This window comes from Lepidochelys olivacea, assembly GCF_965140295.1.
Source record: "Lepidochelys olivacea isolate rLepOli2 genome assembly, chromosome: 8".
Classification (NCBI taxonomy): Eukaryota; Metazoa; Chordata; order Testudines; family Cheloniidae; genus Lepidochelys; species Lepidochelys olivacea.
In genome coordinates this window covers 105,515,567-105,534,541 of record NC_140418.1, presented here as the reverse complement: position 1 = coordinate 105,534,541, position 18,975 = coordinate 105,515,567, and the positions used below count along the sequence as shown (strand labels likewise).

At 43.8% G+C, this 18,975-nt stretch overlaps 1 protein-coding gene across 1 annotated transcript in view; it reads right to left on the bottom strand.

Moving 5' to 3' along the window:
• EIF2B3 (eukaryotic translation initiation factor 2B subunit gamma) overlaps positions 1-18,975 on the bottom strand; it is a 136,045-nt gene that overhangs the window by 13,172 nt on the left and 103,898 nt on the right. Inside the window, exons 9-10 of the mRNA XM_084636893.1 lie at positions 18,039-18,119; positions 16,163-16,311 (exon numbers count right to left, since the gene is read on the bottom strand). Of these exons, the coding sequence (XP_084493019.1) occupies positions 16,163-16,311; positions 18,039-18,119 (230 nt within the window). The remainder of the gene's footprint in view (positions 1-16,162; positions 16,312-18,038; positions 18,120-18,975) is intronic.

Here is an 18,975-nt window from a genome sequence, read left to right as displayed (position 1 = left end):
GCTGTCAATTTGATGAACATTGTTGCATGTGGTATACATGCACACAGTTGATTTACTGCATTCTAATGGGAACCATATTTTTCTTCCTAAAACGTAGTATATTTTTCAACTTTTCAGCACTGTGAAAATGGATATCTTCTGACCTTAAAACTCGAGGACGACATTCAAACCCACAAGAACTAATTTGAGTCGTTTGATTTACAGCTGAAATTTCAATTAGAATTTGTTTTAAGTGAGATTGCACAGCTGAAAAGTCTGGCAGCTGGGTGTTTTGCTGAAAATAAATAGAAATATGCAGTGTGTGTCTGCATTCTAGAGCGAGTGTTTTACAAGCCCAGTCCTGCAGTGGGAACAGATGGAGATGTCGGCTAGCCAAAGCATATTAGTTTGCTCCACAGGTACAATGTGCAAGTGAGAGCGTGAGTATGTGTGTCTCTGAAAGACAGAGAGACTGACTTTGTTTCTAAAAAAAGGGAGGGAACAAGAGGAAGAAGAGTAATGGCCAAGGAGGCGGGGGGTGGGTGGGAGGATTACAAGGATTTAGGTCTTTAAGCTGCAGACCACCTAACAAGATCACTCTGAAATGCCACTAATTTCAGTAAAGCCACAGACTACCCCCACCTCTTCTCCCCTCCTCCCCACATTGTAAACAACTAATCCCAGCAGAAAACAACAGAGAGCAAAATGTACACACATTCTGCAACATTCCAGGCCCTTCTTTATCTTCTATTTATTTTTCTAAAAGGTCAGAGATTGGGGGGGGAGGGGGGGGAGAGAGAGAGAAGAAAGCCAAAAACGCAGTCCATCTCTTGTGTGGGCTGAGTCAATGTCCAAACACACACAACATGGAGCTTTTATTGCAAAGCAGTCCCTGGACTTGGCATACTTCCCTCCATTCCCCGCCCCCCAATTTGTGGCAAAATCTCATAGCTTTAAACCAGAGGACAGGGTGGTCGATTGCATTTGAAAGAAATGTAAAGAATTGGGAACGAATTCCATCTCCTGTCAAACTTATAAATAAGGAAATATTAGTCCCAGAGACAGACTGATTTACGCAGCCCTGGAACTGCTGACTTTCAGGCTGGCTATCCGTCTATAAATCAAACTCTTAAATCAAATCTGTCAATTGCAGTTGTAACATGTGACTTAAGAAAAGCAAAGCATCTACCACCTAAGGTAGTCAGATCTCCCAGGAATTGTGGTCCTGGATTCTTCTTAACCTTTGCAAAATATGCAATGCTCAGCACACAAGGAACGGTCTGCAGGAATCCAACACACAACCCATAATTACAGGCTACCCACTGATTATTTAGGACTCCGTGATTAGAGTGATGAACGTTCCTGGAAGAAAGGGGCTTAAATAACGGAGGTCAAGACCTCAAGTGGAGCGTTGGCCCTCGACATACAAGCTTAGGAAGGTATGGATGTCACACGTTTGCCTTACAGCAAAACGGCTGAAATGGAGATGGAAAATATCCAGGGCCGCTAGCTTAATCCAGTTGTGCAACAAAAGGTGATAGGCAACAAGGCAAGCCAGGGATGTTACACATCAGACGGAGGATTTCTCACTGAAAGGCGTGAGAAGTGGAGGAGAGGTTGAACAGGCTCTGGAATGGAGATGTACAAGCTCTAAGAGGGATGGGGTACAGAGCACTGTACCAGAGCTGCACGGCCGGCTGAACACTGTACCAGGGCAGCACTGATGCATCCCTAAGGAGGTCCAGCCACTCCTGCTTGGCCAGAAAGATGGTAGCCACCACAAGAGGCCATCAGGGTGGCAGATGAAAAGCAAGGAAAGAAAGAGTAAAGCATGGTTCTCTAGCAGCTGCCAATACTTTCCAAAGGAGTCCCGCTTAGTCTCTCTCAGCCAGTGGCATGGGGGCTATGACACACAATCAAAGGGGTCAAACACTATGATCATGGGGAAAATGGAGAGCTTCCAAGCCAGGAACCCAGAGAATCCTGAAACTTCACTTTCATAAAAATACCTTTTCACATGTTATGTTATTAACATACTAAAATAAAATTGTAAAATAGTACAATTGAGTATCCCAAGTCTGTTAAAAGAATATGGGCTTTGATCTCCAGTTCTCCCCCTAGGGGGGTAACACAAAACTCCTACCAACCCCCTAAGTTCTTAAGCAATTTGTATTATCTCTGAGGGTGTATTTGCTGAGGAACTTGTTTCGTGTCTCTTTTCTAGACAGATATATGTACTGTGCTCATTACCATGGTATGATTGCTTTACACTTCTCCTGCCTCACACCCTAAATATTGCACTGTGCATTATATGTACTTGCCTGCATTCATATTTTCCAGTTACAATTCGTGGGATCCTTCACATAACTGACCCAGAAGAACTGCCTCTGAGCTACCGTCACTGGTTTTAGAAGGTGAGATACTGGTTTCTGGGCAAGGTGGACTGGGAAGTGGTTCCTCACCTCTGACACTTCAGTTTAGTTACCTCTTGTTGATCTTGGAGTAAGTTCATCCGTGGCCCTTCATTTAGCTGAAGTCCAGTTGTAATACATGGCAGATCTGTTGTAGCCTTTTTCATTGTAGGAACCACAGAGCATCTGGTCTCTCAGGATTCATTCGTTTACAGGTCTTACTTTAGGAGGGCTGTATCGCCCGTGATCACATAGAATCATAGAATCATAGAATATCAGGGTTGGAAGGGACCCCAGAAGGTCATCTAGTCCAACCCCCTGCTCAAAGCAGGACCAATTCCCAGTTAAATAATCCCAGCCAGGGCTTTGTCAAGCCTGACCTTAAAAACCTCTAAGGAAGGAGATTCTACCACCTCCCTAGGTAACGCATTCCAGTGTTTCACCACCCTCTTAGTGAAAAAGTTTTTCCTAATATCCAATCTAAACCTCCCCCACTGCAACTTGAGACCATTACTCCTCGTTCTGTCATCTGCTACCATTGAGAACAGTCTAGAGCCATCCTCTTTGGAACCCCCTTTCAGGTAGTTGAAAGCAGCTATCAAATCCCCCCTCATTCTTCTCTTCTGCAGGCTAAACAATCCCAGCTCCCTCAGCCTCTCCTCATAACTCATGTGTTCCAGTCCCCTAATCATTTTCGTTGCCCTTCGCTGGACTCTCTCCAATTTATCCACATCCTTCTTGAAGTGTGGGGCCCAAAACTGGACACAGTACTCCAGATGAGGCCTCACCAATGTCGAATAGAGGGGAACGATCACGTCCCTCGATCTGCTCGCTATGCCCCTATTTATACATCCCAAAATGCCATTGGCCTTCTTGGCAACAAGGGCACACTGCTGACTCATATCCAGCTTCTCGTCCACTGTCACCCCTAGGTCCTTTTCCGCAGAACTGCTGCCTAGCCATTCGGTCCCTAGTCTGTAGCTGTGCATTGGGTTCTTCCGTCCTAAGTGCAGGACCCTGCACTTATCCTTATTGAACCTCATCAGATTCCTTTTGGCCCAATCTTCCAATTGGTCTAGGTCCTTCTGTATCCTATCCCTCCCCTCCAGCGTATCTACCACTCCTCCCAGTTTAGTATCATCCGCAAATTTGCTGAGAGTGCAATCCACACCATCCTCCAGATCATTTATGAAGATATTGAATAAAACCGGCCCCAGGACCGACCCTTGGGGCACTCCACTTGATACCGGCTGCCAACTAGACATGGAGCCATTGATCACTACCCGTTGAGCCCGACAATCTAGCCAGCTTTCTACCCACCTTATAGTGCATTCATCCAGCCCATACTTCCTTAACTTGGTGACAAGAATACTATGGGAGACCGTGTCAAAAGCTTTGCTAAAGTCAAGAAACAATACATCCACTGCTTTCCCTTCATCCACAGAACCAGTAATCTCATCATAAAAGGCGATTAGATTAGTCAGGCATGACCTTCCCTTGGTGAATCCATGCTGGCTGTTCCTGATCACTTTCCTCTCATGCAAGTGCTTCAGGATTGATTCTTTGAGGACCTGCTCCATGATTTTTCCAGGGACTGGATACTCATCTGATGCAGAAGCCATTTGTTCTTCATTTCAAAGGCTCGAAACAGAACAATTATTCCTTAATTTCCAACTCTGGTTTAATCCTCAGGTTTGCTAGCTGACCCACCCCAGGCAGATGCCGTGCTATTTGGAGTACATAACAGGAAGGCACTCTCCTTGGGATTTTCCAAGTGCAGATCTTTGTGGTATTGTGGGGTGCCCCATTTAGGACATCACATTAACCTTAGTGCAAAGTGAACCCCATTTGAGAAGTCTTTTTCTAAATGTCTGTCTTGCCAATCGAGCCTGGGACCTGACAGCCAAGCCAGGTTCTTTCCTTCTCTCCCATTAGCAGTAAAACAAGTTCCTCATCTCAGTTCTGCCTTAGGCTACATTTGTACACTCTTCATGGTCTTCAAATGACCCCCTCTCTTACACTTGTGCAACCCCATCGTTCCCACAGGAACTTGGTTAACAATTGTGTTGATGCTACAGAAGTTTACCTCACTCTCCCATACCCACGTGGGGGAGATTTTCAAAGGTACTTACGTGCAGAATTCCCTTTGGAAGTCAGTGGGAGTCAGGTGCTTAACTGCCACATGTGCCTTTGAAAACCTCCCCTCTTGGATCTACACGGCTAGCAGGAGCAGAAACTTACTGGTGTCTCTGAAGCCAGATAACTCTGATGAGACACAAGGATCAGATCAGCTGAGCTGGAAGTGGTCATTTCACATAGTCACTCTTCAGAGTGGAACAATGATTTAAGCTTAACCTCTGATGTAATTTTTATTTGAACCAAATGTTCTGAAAACTGGCAAGAGTTCCTTGTGCTATCAGGGAAACATCTGTATCCATGTTAAAAAAGTGGTAATATATGTAATGCAGCTTGATGTAAAACAACGTTAGCCAAAAAGAATCTCTTTTGGGGGATTAGTGATAAAAGCAGCTCAAACATCCAGAAGATGTAGGTATTTTATGAGGAGGAATGCCGTAAATATATAAAGTGGACTTCAACAGAGTTGAAGGTGGCTGAAAATCAGTCCTCTAAGTAGCTCAAAGATACTCCTTTCTCAAGGTTCCCGGGATGACCCACCTTTTCCATTTAATGGCTGTTGGTTAACACATAATTCACCAAAACCAACAACAACTGCTCAAATGTGCAGACAACACCCAACACCGGAGGCGCAACAAACAGAGACCGAGAGAAGACGGAACCCAATCACAGCGTTACCCGGAGGGATTAGACCTTGCAGTGGAGATTTGCTCAATGTAATGCCCTACATTCAGGGAGAAGAAATACAGAGCCCAGAACAGGCTGCATAACCCAGCAGCCATGCAGCTCCCATTTAAGAAACTCAGGCCTCAACTTAGCAGAGCACTTACAAACCTACTTAACTTTAAGCATGTACATAAAGTCCGTCCCTATTAAGCAAAGTAGTTGAGAACATGCTGAAATATTTCTCCGTAACTGCCGTAATTTGACTACTTCTACAGCTGCCACAGGGAACGTGTGGAAGTGGTGCTGGAGGAGACAACTGCCATCTTAAAAAGTGGGGCATGACATAAAATGTTTGAGGGTCACGGCATGAGCTCAGGTTTATTTCCAGCTTTGCAAACTATTGGGTTCGAAGCAACTGCATCTCCTCATTCCTTCTCATGAGGGGACGTGTTGTAAAACATATTTTACAATGCCACACAAATGGTGCCTTGGCAACGGGATCTCTCCTTTGTACTGGTATTATCCAAAGGGAAAAATAAGACCACTTCTGTGCTGAACCCCTATAAAATTCTTCATTCCACCCTGGTTTTAATTAGAGCTTTCTTCAAATCGTTCCATTTCATACATCAGGTGCTGATTTAGCACTATCAAGGAAACAACCAATAAACTTCACAATCAATCTGCAGTTAGTAGTCAATCCAGCTTGCTTTGCTTGTTGTTTTCTCCCTTTGTACATGTTCTCATAGAAAGTAGCATTAAATTGGAGACATGTGGTAAACTAGAACAGCATTTAACTAGACACATGTGGTCCCTCTTAAGCCCGTTAGCTGAGTAACAACTACAGCAAGCATTTGTGCTTTCTGCTTCAAGACAGGTAGCTGGAACTTGTTTAACAAAATCCAACATGTAGCTTATTATCTCAGTATGTCTGATCAGGGAAGATCCCAGTTTTGGTCAATATAGAATCAATGGTGATAATTCTTTGCTCATCTTTTGCCCTGTAAAAGCAGGTCATGTCCAAATCTTGCTGCTTACTCCTCCTTACTGGTTTTAAAAGTCATCCTTTTCTTTTTCCTACACACCCAGAACTCCTATGATTTCCCATCCTGATCACTGTAAGCTCCTTCTCTCCATCCCACCTCAGGTTGATATCAAAGACAGCTGCTAAGACCACCTCACCTCGATCGCTGAACCCTGCACTGGCTCCCTCGGGTTCACCACATCAGCTTCTTGTTCTCAAGGCCCTTTACAACTTCATCCGTCTGTTCGCTCACCTTTACTACTCTGACCAGCTTCTCACACACACATTTCTATTCTGTCTTACACTTCGCTCCTTACATGTAGAAAAGCTGCCCTAAAGAGAGACACAAATCCTCCAGATCTCGCCAAATCCACTTCCATTGCAAAGCCCCCAAGGACTCAGCCTGTTAACGATGGCACAGATGGGAATTGTTGGAGCTTCATTTATATAGTTATGAAAACCTGCAAACTAATATATGCATACACATATTTTGTATATGCTTGCTTGTATTCCTCTCCCCTTAATATGTACCTTGTCTACTTAGGTTGGTTGCTAAATGGAGCAGGCATTGTGTCTTCGGATGCATTTGCATAGTTCGTTAGCACAGTGGGGCCCCCATCCTAATAGCTGTTACTGCCATAATAAATAGAAATAGAAGAAGAAGAGGAAGAACTATAACTAAGTTTCCTTTAATGAGCCAGTATTCTTTAAAACTATACAGCAGTCATGGCATTTACTTTGTGATAAGTACATACCGGAGAGCGAGAATGGAAAGGGACAGCTTTACACCCGTGGTTTTCAACCTCTGGTCTGCGGACCCCTGGGGTCCACAGACTATGTCTAACATTTCCAAAGGGGTCCGCACCTCCATTTGAAATTTTTTAGGGGTCTGTAAATGAAAAAAAGGTTGAAAACCACTGCTTTACACAGACAGGTATGGTCAAATGGCTGTACAGGTAAGAATGTCTCTTTACAAAAATTAGATATCTGAACCCAAAATTCTTAGTGATGTCCAGACACTGCTGGTGTGTGGTCAAACAGCTGAAATTCCGTCCACGGATTTTACAGACCTTCCCTTATAAAGGACACAAATATGCCCCATACCTGGAAATCATCATCAACTCCTTTATCACATACTGTAACAGTCTTAGAATCAAAGGGACAAATTCCTTCCAAGTGTAATGGAGTTCAGTGGAGTGGCATCTGCTTATACCAGTGGTGAATTTGACCTAAAGCACGTAGGTTTTTCTCTCTTCCCCCTCAGCAATGCAGTACTGGAAGAGAGACACACGGAGAGTTCTATCCACGCTGGGTTTAGATGGTATTCATATTTATTTATATAGTGCCAATACGTTATACGCTTTGCAAATACATAAGACGACAAGGTCCTTGCTCAGAAGTTTTTACAATCTAATCTATAAACCATACACTTTGCACTCAGGGATGGCATGATATTTAACAGAGGTGGTTTTTATCACGCTGGGAAAAAACAGTTAATCCCAGTTTAAGGCATTTTCTATTTCAAAAACTGTTTCATTAATGCATACCACATTACATGTAGTTTTAGTTAAATATTCAGATTGTGGCTACATAAGGCTATATAGATTCATAGATTAGTTTAGGGTTATACCAATAAAACATAAAACTGCAGTGGGCATAGTACAAACATATGTAACTAGAATACTGAACATTAGAAAGTCTGCATACATTTTGGTTGGGTTTTCCTCTCAAGGAAGTTACAGGGCATGACTCATTTCTGTTTTCAGTATTATATAAACAAAAGTTAAAGCATTCAGTTGTATGAAAACACCAATAATGCAGTGCTGTAGGCTTGCAGCACTAAGCAAGCAGAAGCATGTGAAGTTGCAGACAAGCAGTCTAGGTCCATTCGGCCACGCAGCCCTCTGAGGCAGAAGACCAACCTTGATGTAGTGGACAGACCGAGCCTCTTCCTCAGTTCTGAATGGATGTACCCAAAGTTTGGAAAGATTCACTCTGTGTTTGCTGGACACTGATACCATTATTTTTCCCAGGGTTAAGCCTGTATTTACTTTTCTCACCTAATTTTTCCCCAGGAAATTGCCAACTCTGCTTGCACTTGGATTTTATGATACACTGAAGAAAGAGGATACACCGTCTCATCTACAAGGCCTATTGGCAAGGAGAGGCTGACCTTATAGGACTTGCAAGATTGGCATGTTTGTTACTTGTCAAATTTGACAGTGTCCCTTTAAATCTATTGATTATACATACAATATAAAAAATAAATCTGGCTAATATACAGTCAAAGTCAGAACCCTGCTCACTTCAGCAATGAGCTCAACATCACTGCCACTGGTGAGGACTTCCACTAGCACGGAAATGCTCATATCATCATAAGCCACGCACCTAGTTCTGCCTTACACACTACGGCGAGAGTAAGAATCTCACTGAAATCCCGCAACGCTCTTTGCCTGTGCACGTGTCACACTCCGACACACAAGAATTGAAATACATTTGTGCTTTGGGTTTGCCATTGAAAAATTAGTACCATTTCACCACATACGGCACTGTGGTGAGTCACAATAGACTCTCTAGAGCCAAAGCTTAACCAGCACATGTAAAGACTTAGTCACTTACTCTTAGTGCCTGTAATGTTCTCTCATTTGAACGTCCCAGAAATTTTTTTTTACTGTCGTTTAGTTGCCAGAAATGACAATCTGTTTAAAATCTTAACTTTGTTATGCTATTTCTTTCAACACCTAGTAAACTCCGGTTAGCTGCACTCAAACAAGCCAGACCATAAAGCAGTCAAGGGCTTTAAACTTGACCTGAGCCACCTTCTGCAATTCCAGTCCTGCACCTCTCCTGAACCGAGATGGCCAGTTGTGTCCGGCTGGCTGGTGAGTGGTGGCTGTTATTCCTTTCTGAAAGGAATCTTTCCCTCCCTGGTCCCTTTTGGCTTTTTGGCATTCTGCTTCAGGAATTAATACCATTTTTTGTTGGGGAATCTTATGACACATCAGTTTCAAATAAAGCCACGCAACTGAGACTGGGAAAACCGTGACATTTCTACAGTCGAAACCTTACAGAGTTGCAAGCAAAGCATTCTTGGGGAGTGGCCACATGAGAGAGGTGAGCACACAAGACATGAAGGGAGATACAGCCCCTCCCCTGAGGACTCTCCAGGTTTAAACCTTAATGTGGCAACTGCATCCATGCAGGTGAGCCCCTGCATCCATGTGGAGCATGCTGACTTCAGAGGGCAAGCGACTCAGGACAGGGGCTGTAATTTGACAAGCCTGGATCCTTCTGGTGCCCATTTTTAACAGATATGTAAACTAAACCCTAGAACAACCTGCCAGTAGGGGCTGGGGTGGATTCGGAATCACCTGAAATCTTTAGCTCACGATTGGACGTCTCTTTCTGAACGATATGCTCCAGCACAAGTAAAAACTATGGGCTAGATGTAATAACTGGATGAAATTCTCTAGCCAGTGTTATGCAGAAGACCAGACTCAATGATCATAATGGTCCCTTCTGGCCTTAAAAAAAAAAATCTCTGAATAATGGCTTTGCTTCCATCCACTCTGATTAAAGCATTGGTGTAGCAGGCAGAGCTTCCTTGGCTTGTACTCAGAAGGTCCAGGCCTCATAGGTGTTGATTTAATTGGAATCCTGAGGTAATTTTGGATCATAAGCATCTTGCCATCACCACCATGATGGCTTCCTACTTTCTAAGGAAAGTGCCAAACACAGTATCTATGGCTGATGTGGAAACTCTTACTTACCAAGAGTTGGTTATGCCTGCCTGCTGCTTCGCTAAAGGTATTAGTCAAGGATGCAGCAAAATATGTATCTTCAGTTCATCAATCTACCATACGGTTACTATGGTACTGACTTCCAAAATTCAACAAGACAATTCTAAAATAGTGTTTAGTTATAAAGCTGGTCATGAGCCTTGTGCTACTTTGTCTGAGCTCCTGACGTCTTGCACCCTCAACTAAGCTCTGAGCTACCCAAGAACCAGAATCTTCCATTATGTTCCCATCTCTCGAATTTTTCCCAGTGAAACTCTTGGATTCCATGTCCAAAGAGCAGAGATGATGCACAGGGTACTTCCGGTAATTATAACACTAAGAGTGCATTTTTACACACCTATGCCCATCCACACCCCTACCTGCAAATCTTCAACGGCCCTCTCCATGATTATTACCACAGCTCATAGGAGGCCAGTCATGGACCTGGACCCCACACACAGAACAGAAACACAGTCCCTTTCCCAAAGAGTTTACAATCCAAATAAATCCCACAGTGTAGAAAACTGAAGGATCAATCAATCAGTCAGTCTCAAAACCTTGAGCCAAGATTTCAAAAAACTGGGGCTAAGGTTAGGCTCCTAAATCCATATTGAAACACCTAAAGAAGTGGCCTGATTTTCAAAGAGGTCAAACTTTGCGGGGAGCTGCTGGGAGCGATGATCTAGGTAAGTGACCACAGCTCCAGTGTACTTCCGAGGCACTGCATGAAACAAGTTTAGGGAGCTCAGTTCAGAATCATGATGGTTACAAAACTGTTTCCAAGCAGTACTTTCTGTTCAGCAGAAGGACCAGGATGGAATTTAGTGATACCAGCTCTCTGTAATCAGCACTGTCTCCCCAGGTAGCTAGTTTCAATCACCATCAGGCTGGCACTGTCGTGGGTGCGTGCACTATAAATGACCTGTAGTCAGAGGACTTTTACATCAAAGACTTTCAGACACACAAATCTCAGAACCCCTTGGTACTACACCTCCTCCACCCCAACCAAAACAATAAGTAGAAAGGTCAGCCCCAGCTGCTAGACAGATTGAAGATGCTCACAGCTACTGTGCAGTGTAGATAGAGAGGCAGGAGTTTTCAGGTGACTTATTATTTCAGCTCGATTAGTAGTTTTCCTCTATGTAACTCAGTGCAGTCATTTGTCACCGAGCTCCAGGGAGCTGTCCAGAGGGGAACAAGAACATTTTCCACACTGCAGCATGTCACCTGGGCACTCAGCATCTCTCAGCACTTGCACTGTTCTATGAATTACCTCCTCTAGCAGCTTTCAGCTGCCCATCTCTCCAAACTTGGTCAAGCATGTCCATCATTCAGCACATATGTAATACTTGTTATTTTATTGTCTAACTGATGGAAGAATTAGCTGTGCAGTGGGAAACACATTAAGGAGGAACTGCTGATTATTTTCCCTACGTTATTAACTTCTTTAATCCTTTTGTAATCTCTTATGACAAGGATTCATGTCCACCCAAATCATTTGACAAGAGCCAGGTTACAGAATTACTTTGTACTATGCCTGCTTTCTTCTGAAGATTCCACAGTAAAACTGCTTTTGGTCCACTGGACCGATCAATGTAAACCATCAATGGAGAAATGGATCGAAATCTGAGAACAGTATGAAGATGCTGCTGTACAACAGGGTCCAAAATTCCTCAGTTTATTTCTTTTGGAAGAAGTTGTCTCAGTCTGGAAGTATCATCCAGGTGATTAGCTCAGCTTTTTGCATGACTAGCTAACCACAACCCCAGAATGCCAATCCAGTTTTATGAGGATGCACCTTGTGATCGTCCCATCTGCTTCCATGGAAGCTGTTTACCTGTCTCCAAGAGCAGGTGTTAAATTTCATGAGGCGGCTTCCAAAAAGCTATCTGGTTGGGAAATGGAATTTTGTGAATCCTTAAATATCAGGAAATGCAGCAGTTCCTACAGCATCTTGGGTTCGCACTGGAATCACCACCGTTTGCAATATCTCATGGAAATGCAAAGTGATGGTGCTCAGGAGATTCAGAGAAAAACCTCCTTGCCTTCCTTGCACTTTACTTAGTGAATCAAAGCCTCTGAGGTTGGCCTCAAAACACTGTAACCACACTCTGCAGTGTTCATGCAGGTTCTTCGGAGTGCCTCTGGCTTCACCCCAGATGGGCAATTACTGCGCTAACCAGCAAGATGGAGCAATGTGCCCATGGATGCTGGAAGATTTGCACCTCCTTCACGGAGAGAGATCATGAATGTTTCCTTCCAGGAGGGCAATGTCCCTTAACCAAATGGTGACTGGGCCCTTGCTCAAGAAATCATCCTTTGGTGATTGTGCTCTTGCCATGTGTGAGCTGCCATAAACATTCCTGTTTGGGGAAAGTTATTAGAAAGGTCACGGTGAGGCAGCTCTGGGTTGATTTAAATCACTGACTTCTCTAGATCCCTAACACTCCGATGTCAGGACTGGCCATAACATGGGGACTGAATTACTGTCACTAGTTGATCCAGCCCACAAGTTTGGGTACGCATGTTGTTTTTGTGAGCTTTTCCGGTAGCTCTTGATTTGGCTGATCATGAGCTGTTGCTGATGTGCCCAAGAGACCAGGTAGGGAGCATGGGCTTGGTTTTCAGTAACTCTTCTCCCTTCTTTCTGATAGGCCTCAGTGGGTAGTATGGAGTAGCTGCTCAGCAGCCTTATAGGCCCTCTCATACAGGGCCTCTCTCTCAGCTCCAGTTCAGTGGGCCCATGAAACCGTTAGAGAGACTGAAGTATTTTGGGCTGCAGTGCCACCAAAATGTTGACAACACTCAACTATTTCTCTTTTTTATTTCTAAGGCAACCATCACTGTAACATCTAGGGATCATTCTACATTGCCTTTCAATCAGACACAGATGGGGCAGCTTCTCCGCTTTCCCTATACCTGGCCAAGATGTGAACCAGGGAAAACGTGAACTAGCCGAGGTTCAATCCAGAAAAGCAAGTGGTGAAAACTGGTTGGCAAGGGGAAGCAAGAAAAGGTCTTGCCAAGGGCAGTGGCACCTGTCCCTAGAGTACCAACACACCTTGCCAGACAGGCTCAGAATGCTGGGCTACTTTGGGGCACCCATCAGCTCTTGGGCTCCCAAGGAGCAGCAGTGGCTCATTTGACTTTTACATCTTTTGGTTAGCTAAGTGTTTCTCTCCTTTCCTCGATACAAACTTTGCAATAATATACCTGTGTTCTGTAAACAGCACTGCTTTCCATCTGCTTCAAGGTGCAATTCAAAGGTGTCATGTCTAATATCTAAAAACCTACCCGGTGATAGACCTGGCTTGCCTTAGGACTGCCTCTCTTCCTATGCAACACCAACATAGCTTAGATATGCTATGGCACTTCTACTGGAACTCGTTTGCATACCTTTGGGGGACTGGAGGCAGAGCACTGTCACTGGATGGTCCCCATGTGAGAAAATCATTCCCTCTGGTGGTATGGAAGAGCCAGAGTTTACCGACTTTCTGACCACAGTGCAAGACACCATTTTAACAAGTCCTTTCTGGGATGATCGCTGGGTTACTTATGGATGTTTGAAGCAGGAGAGATAGGGAACCTGTTTGAGGAGGGGAGCTGTCTATTGGGGGTAGTTTAAAACAACATCAACAAAGTTAATCTACGTGCTGTATCCAGAAGCTTCAGCCATGGACACATCACCAAAAATAAAAAAAAAAAATCCACCAGCTGCAATTAAGGATTTGAAAGAAATGAAGGTCAAAATAACTGCAGTCATTTTTCCTTTTCATTAAGTTAAGATTAAGGTTTCTCTTACCACAACTCAGCTTCCAGATAAATTTCCAAACCTTCCTAGATGTTCACTAGAGGCTTCCCATGCCAGCAAAACCAAGAGATTTACATAGTGTGATACAGGAATAAGGTATCAGCATAATATTTACACAAGCTTATCACATATAATATGAACCATGTTGAACTTTGAAACAAACCTTTATAGTGTATAGTGTTAATTCCACACAGAGAAAAAGCACTGAGACTCTTCTGGTGCATCAATAGTCAACAGCAAAAAAGCAGTTGGACTGATAGACTTTTGGAACTATCAAGGCTGTTGCTACGTTTTGGAGCATGACTGATTGCTGAGAGCGGCTGCACTGGCTTTGTTACAATAATGGCTAGGAAGAGGAGGTTAGTCAGAAAACAAAACCGGCGTGCCCACAATGGTATTTTGCTGTTCAAATCAATATTTGAACATACTGAAAGGCACACTCTGAATGATGATTATTAGGATAACATTCCCTGTTGAGGGTTTAGAACAGAACATTGCTGTGTATTCAGTGCAGAGGAACACATACGGATTTCATTAGCTACTTTTGTTATCTACCTATTTATATATTTAGGCCCCTTTGTGATTTCACCGTAGAGCAGCTTACCTCGTACGCAAACCCTGCCAGAATGCCTGTGGTACCAATCCATTAATCAAGACAACAGTGTAGCTCATTGTCAAATCAGAGTATTTCCTGGTGCTTAGAGGACGGCAAATTCTGTGAGACTGCCATACTGGAGCCATTTACAAGTGAACTGGAGATCAGCTATTATCTACACACCAAGGAATTCTGATTTATGATGTGCTTGAAATTACTGTGGATTTCTATTAAAGACTAAACACTTGGCAGTGACGTACCATACTTACTTACCTGTAATTTAGCTCTGTAACAGTAGTATTCTCCACAGACCCAACATCCTTTTGTTTTTTGTTTTCAAGCATGTGACCGGGAGAGCCAACTTGGCATTTTTTAAGGGTTTGACTTCTCCCACAAGGACCCTCAGCAAACCTCATGGCATGAAGGAGCAGGGAATTAATAAAGGCCTGTACAGACTCTATTGAGCAGTTTCTTTTCCACTGACACCCACAGGAAGCTGGCTTGTAAGACGAGGTGGGAACTTTCAGGCAGCAACTGCTTGGTCATTTTCCCCTCACTGAAGAGTCAAGGGATGTTTCAGTAGCACAACACAAAAAAAGTGGGATAAATATCATCTACCTTGGAGACTAGGAGCAGAGCGAGCTCCTCCCTGAATATATAACACACACAATACAAAGCAATGTCTACATGCACCTAGGTCGCTTCTCAAAGACACTCATGAGAGAACAGGAGCCCCAGAACTTGTGTGTATTGGGGGGCAGGGGGAATCTATGGAAGGTAAGTCTGGGAATCATTTGATGACTGGGCTGATTCTTCTTCTGATCTGCGAAGCAGATCTTCTTGTGAAGAGGACGTTGCAAGTAAGTAATGACTGACTTTCCGGGTTTGGGAAGCACCGAGGCAGGATGAAAGATCAACTAGCTTCAAAACTGTTCATTTTTATTGGTTTAATCTTTTACAGTTTGCAAGCCCTTCCAGCATGCCAGGCTAACAAATTAATGAGGCTAACAAGTTAATGAGTCTGCTCCTGTCCTGCCACAGTGACCAGCTAGAATTTTAATGGTGCCAAGCCAGAGGAGGTCTCATTTTTAAACATCTAAGTATTGGTGGTAACTGTTTGTGTGGATACCCATTCATTAGCTAGGGTCTCACACACAAGGAACCTCTACCATATGACAGATTTCCTTTTGGGAAAGCTTATTTATTTGCCCCGTTTTCCAGCAATTGTAATGCTAATGTAAAGATTCAAGATGACAATGAAAAGACCTAAGAGAATGTCAGTGGAGGCTCTCGAAATACTGAAGCAGTAGGAAGATTTTTATTGGTAAATGTGGAATTTTTACATCAGCAACTTTATAGGAGTATGCAGATGTTTATACCAAAAATGTTGAAGGCTAAGCCTTTAAAATAAGCCTTCAGTATTGGAAGGATGCGATCCAACCTCATGCAGACCAGTGAATCCATTCCATCTATATGACTTAAAATACATTGTGCAGATGACAGGCTCTCCAGAAGGATGGGATGGAATTAATCCTCCCTCTCTGGACCCCTCTAGTTAACTCTTTCCCTTGTTATTAGTATCCTATTGAGACTAGACAAGACTTATTTCTGATTCATTCTTACATCCCCAGGAGATGAGAAACAAGCTTCTTCCTGAGACTAATTGTCATGGCCAGGAATCTCTCACGAGGACAGCCAGCATCCCAGTGCCTTTCTCAGACAGAGAAACAGCTTAGGACAGGGAGATACAAAGAAGTAACATACCCTTCCTCAATTGTGACAGAGTTCATGATGATGCAGTTAGTTATTTTAACTCTGTCTTTTATGGTGCAAGTGGAGCCAATGATGGAGTGTTTAATGGATGTCTTCTCTCCAACCTGCGTGGATGAACCAATGATGCTGTCAGATCCAACCTAGAGAGGAACAGAGTGGAAACTCAGTCAAACTATCATGGCTATATATTAAGTCATCCCCAAATCAATGTTCTTCGTATAGGATCTCTATCAAAAAAACATGACTATTCTCCACATACCTAGATACCATGAATAATACAAGCTATAAGTCAGCGATAGGCCTTGTTTACTTGTGCACACACAAGACACTTCCACAGTTACTGTCAACATATTCTGCATCTTCAAAAAACTTAGCAAACATCAAAATTCAACTACCCAAAGGCTTGTAAAGTCTTCGCAGTCTGGAGCATGTTTAAGAGTAAGAAATTATATTTTACCATGTTAACTACAGCAAAGACCTCACCTCTGAGATAAACCTATATCATAACCAGGAGTGAATGATGATGACTTTGTTCATAGATGAGAGCTACACTTAAAAGTGACCCTTCATAGGTTAACTATCTTACTCTTGATTAAGGGGAAGATCTTTTCCCCAGTATGCAGTTTTGGAAGTAAAGCATATACCTCAAAGAAGTGAGTACGTGTGGGTGAGGCCTGGTGGACAGGTCTAAAGCATGTTGTATGATCTGTAGAGTGCAGATTTAAAAGAAGAATCTATGGACTTGTCTCCATGAACGCTTAGTTTGCAGGAAGCCCTCAGACACCTAGTGTCCGTGTGGACGCTGTAGTGCGCTTTAATCTATCCCGCTTTGAAATGGGACTAGATCAAAGCACAGTAGGGAACTGTTAGTGTGCGGCAGCAGGGTCAAGATGGATACTTAGTAAGCGACAGGCTAGTGCGGGGGAAATTCACAGCTTGCTGCAAGCTAAATGTTCCTGGAGACAAGCCCTGTGTGTTGAAACAGGCAGTCACAGAGCAATACTGCATCAAAAAAAAAAAGAATGGGGAATACAAGAAATAAGATATTACCCTTGAATACATACAAAGCAGGACCTTGATGATCTGAATGTCTTGGAGAACACCTAAGACTTCTACGGATTCCAGGGTTTGGATAAATTGAGGTGGCCAGCTCAACAGAACCCCCTGACTGAGCACAGCCTGGTGACCATTCCCCAGACAGACAGCTGGCCAGTTTCCACAAGCCTCCCAGCTCAGGAAGACTTCAGCACATGGGGCCCAGCTGTGTAGCTCTTTAACATGAAGGCAAGGACCTACGTGAGCAGTCCTATTTAAGTCAGTGGGACTATTTGTGTGAGTTCAGAACTCACCAAAGTGGGCCCAAAGCATAGGGGTTTGGAGCTGGGATTCAGCTAAAATACTTTAGCTAAGAGCCAGCACTAAAATACTAAACCCGCTAAGCTTGCTGGCCTTTGGAAAGCCAACTGCTTGTCTAGCCTCATCTGCCAAACCTCACATCAGCCTGCTGGGGGACAAGACGCTGGTTTGGGGTAAAATTTGTATAGTATCAAACAGTACAGTACAAACAGTAAAATCTGTTTTTAATGAATAAAGATTGAAGGGCAGGAACTGATGGACGAGGATACATGGGTGCTTTGGGTTGTTTTCCATTACTCTGTTTGACTCAGTAGTATTTAGAATATGCAGCTGAAGGAGAATACACGATCGGGACATTTTATTTTGTGTTCAGTCATATCTTAGCTCGGAGCTTCAGAACCTTGGCTACGTTTTTGAGACAGAAGTTGAATTACAAGAAGCAGCTCTCGAAATTAAGGCTTAGCAGATAGTTCCACCTCCCCTCACACATTCCACAGGAACAGTCACTCACCAGGCTTCTGTCAGTGACTTGAGCGGACATGTGAACCAATGGTTCTTCTGGACACAGAAGAGCAGGTAACAGCTTAGGAACCTGGAAGAGGAGAGCCCAAGTCACAGGTGAACAAGCTAATGCTACATCAGTGTATTACATGGACAAATCCAAGCAGGCTTTTGTTTCACGGCACTTCGGTATATATCGTCAACTTGCTCATTTACAGAAGATATCATTTTACCACCTGTGGTTTAAGTTTGCAACAGATGTGTGCTAGTTACCCTCTTCACTCCACAGGAGAAGACAGACTGTACTGGTACAGCGCTGGCTATTAGTATGTCTCCTCTTTGCACACCCTGCTGCGTAGGTAGATCTAATCAGGAGCCAGCAGCAAGCTGCAAGGCTCCCACAGAACTCAAAGGACGCGCAGTATTTGAGTTCGTACAGTGTCTCCCCTACAGAACGTAACTCCGCATGCTTTGACATAACACAGCAACTATACAGGACTCATTACGCTACAGAGTACTCAGACATCCTAGGATGACTAAATTAAAGCATTTAGTCAGAAGGGAGCTAGCTGAAGCACAGGCAAGGGACAACTATTTCAGATGTGTGAGGGGAAAACAAAAAGGTGATGAGGTGTCTGTTCCAGAGAGCAGAAGCTGCAGAGGAAAAGGCGGGTGCTAGAGAAGAAGACATAGCAGAGAAGGTAATAGAGAGAGACGAGGTCCAGGAAGTAGCCAGGGACAAATCCATGAAAAGCAATTTGAACTGGCTCCTGAAATGAATGGGGAGCTAGTGTTACAGGAGGACGGGATAATCCCACCCTTCTTCTTTGTGCAGGAGGGAAGACAGGCTAGGGGGGCACAGAGAGAGCAGGGGGGCACAGACTGAGCGAGAGGAGATGACAGCATGGCTGAGAACTGCAGCGGAGGGGCAGTGGGGCACACAGGCA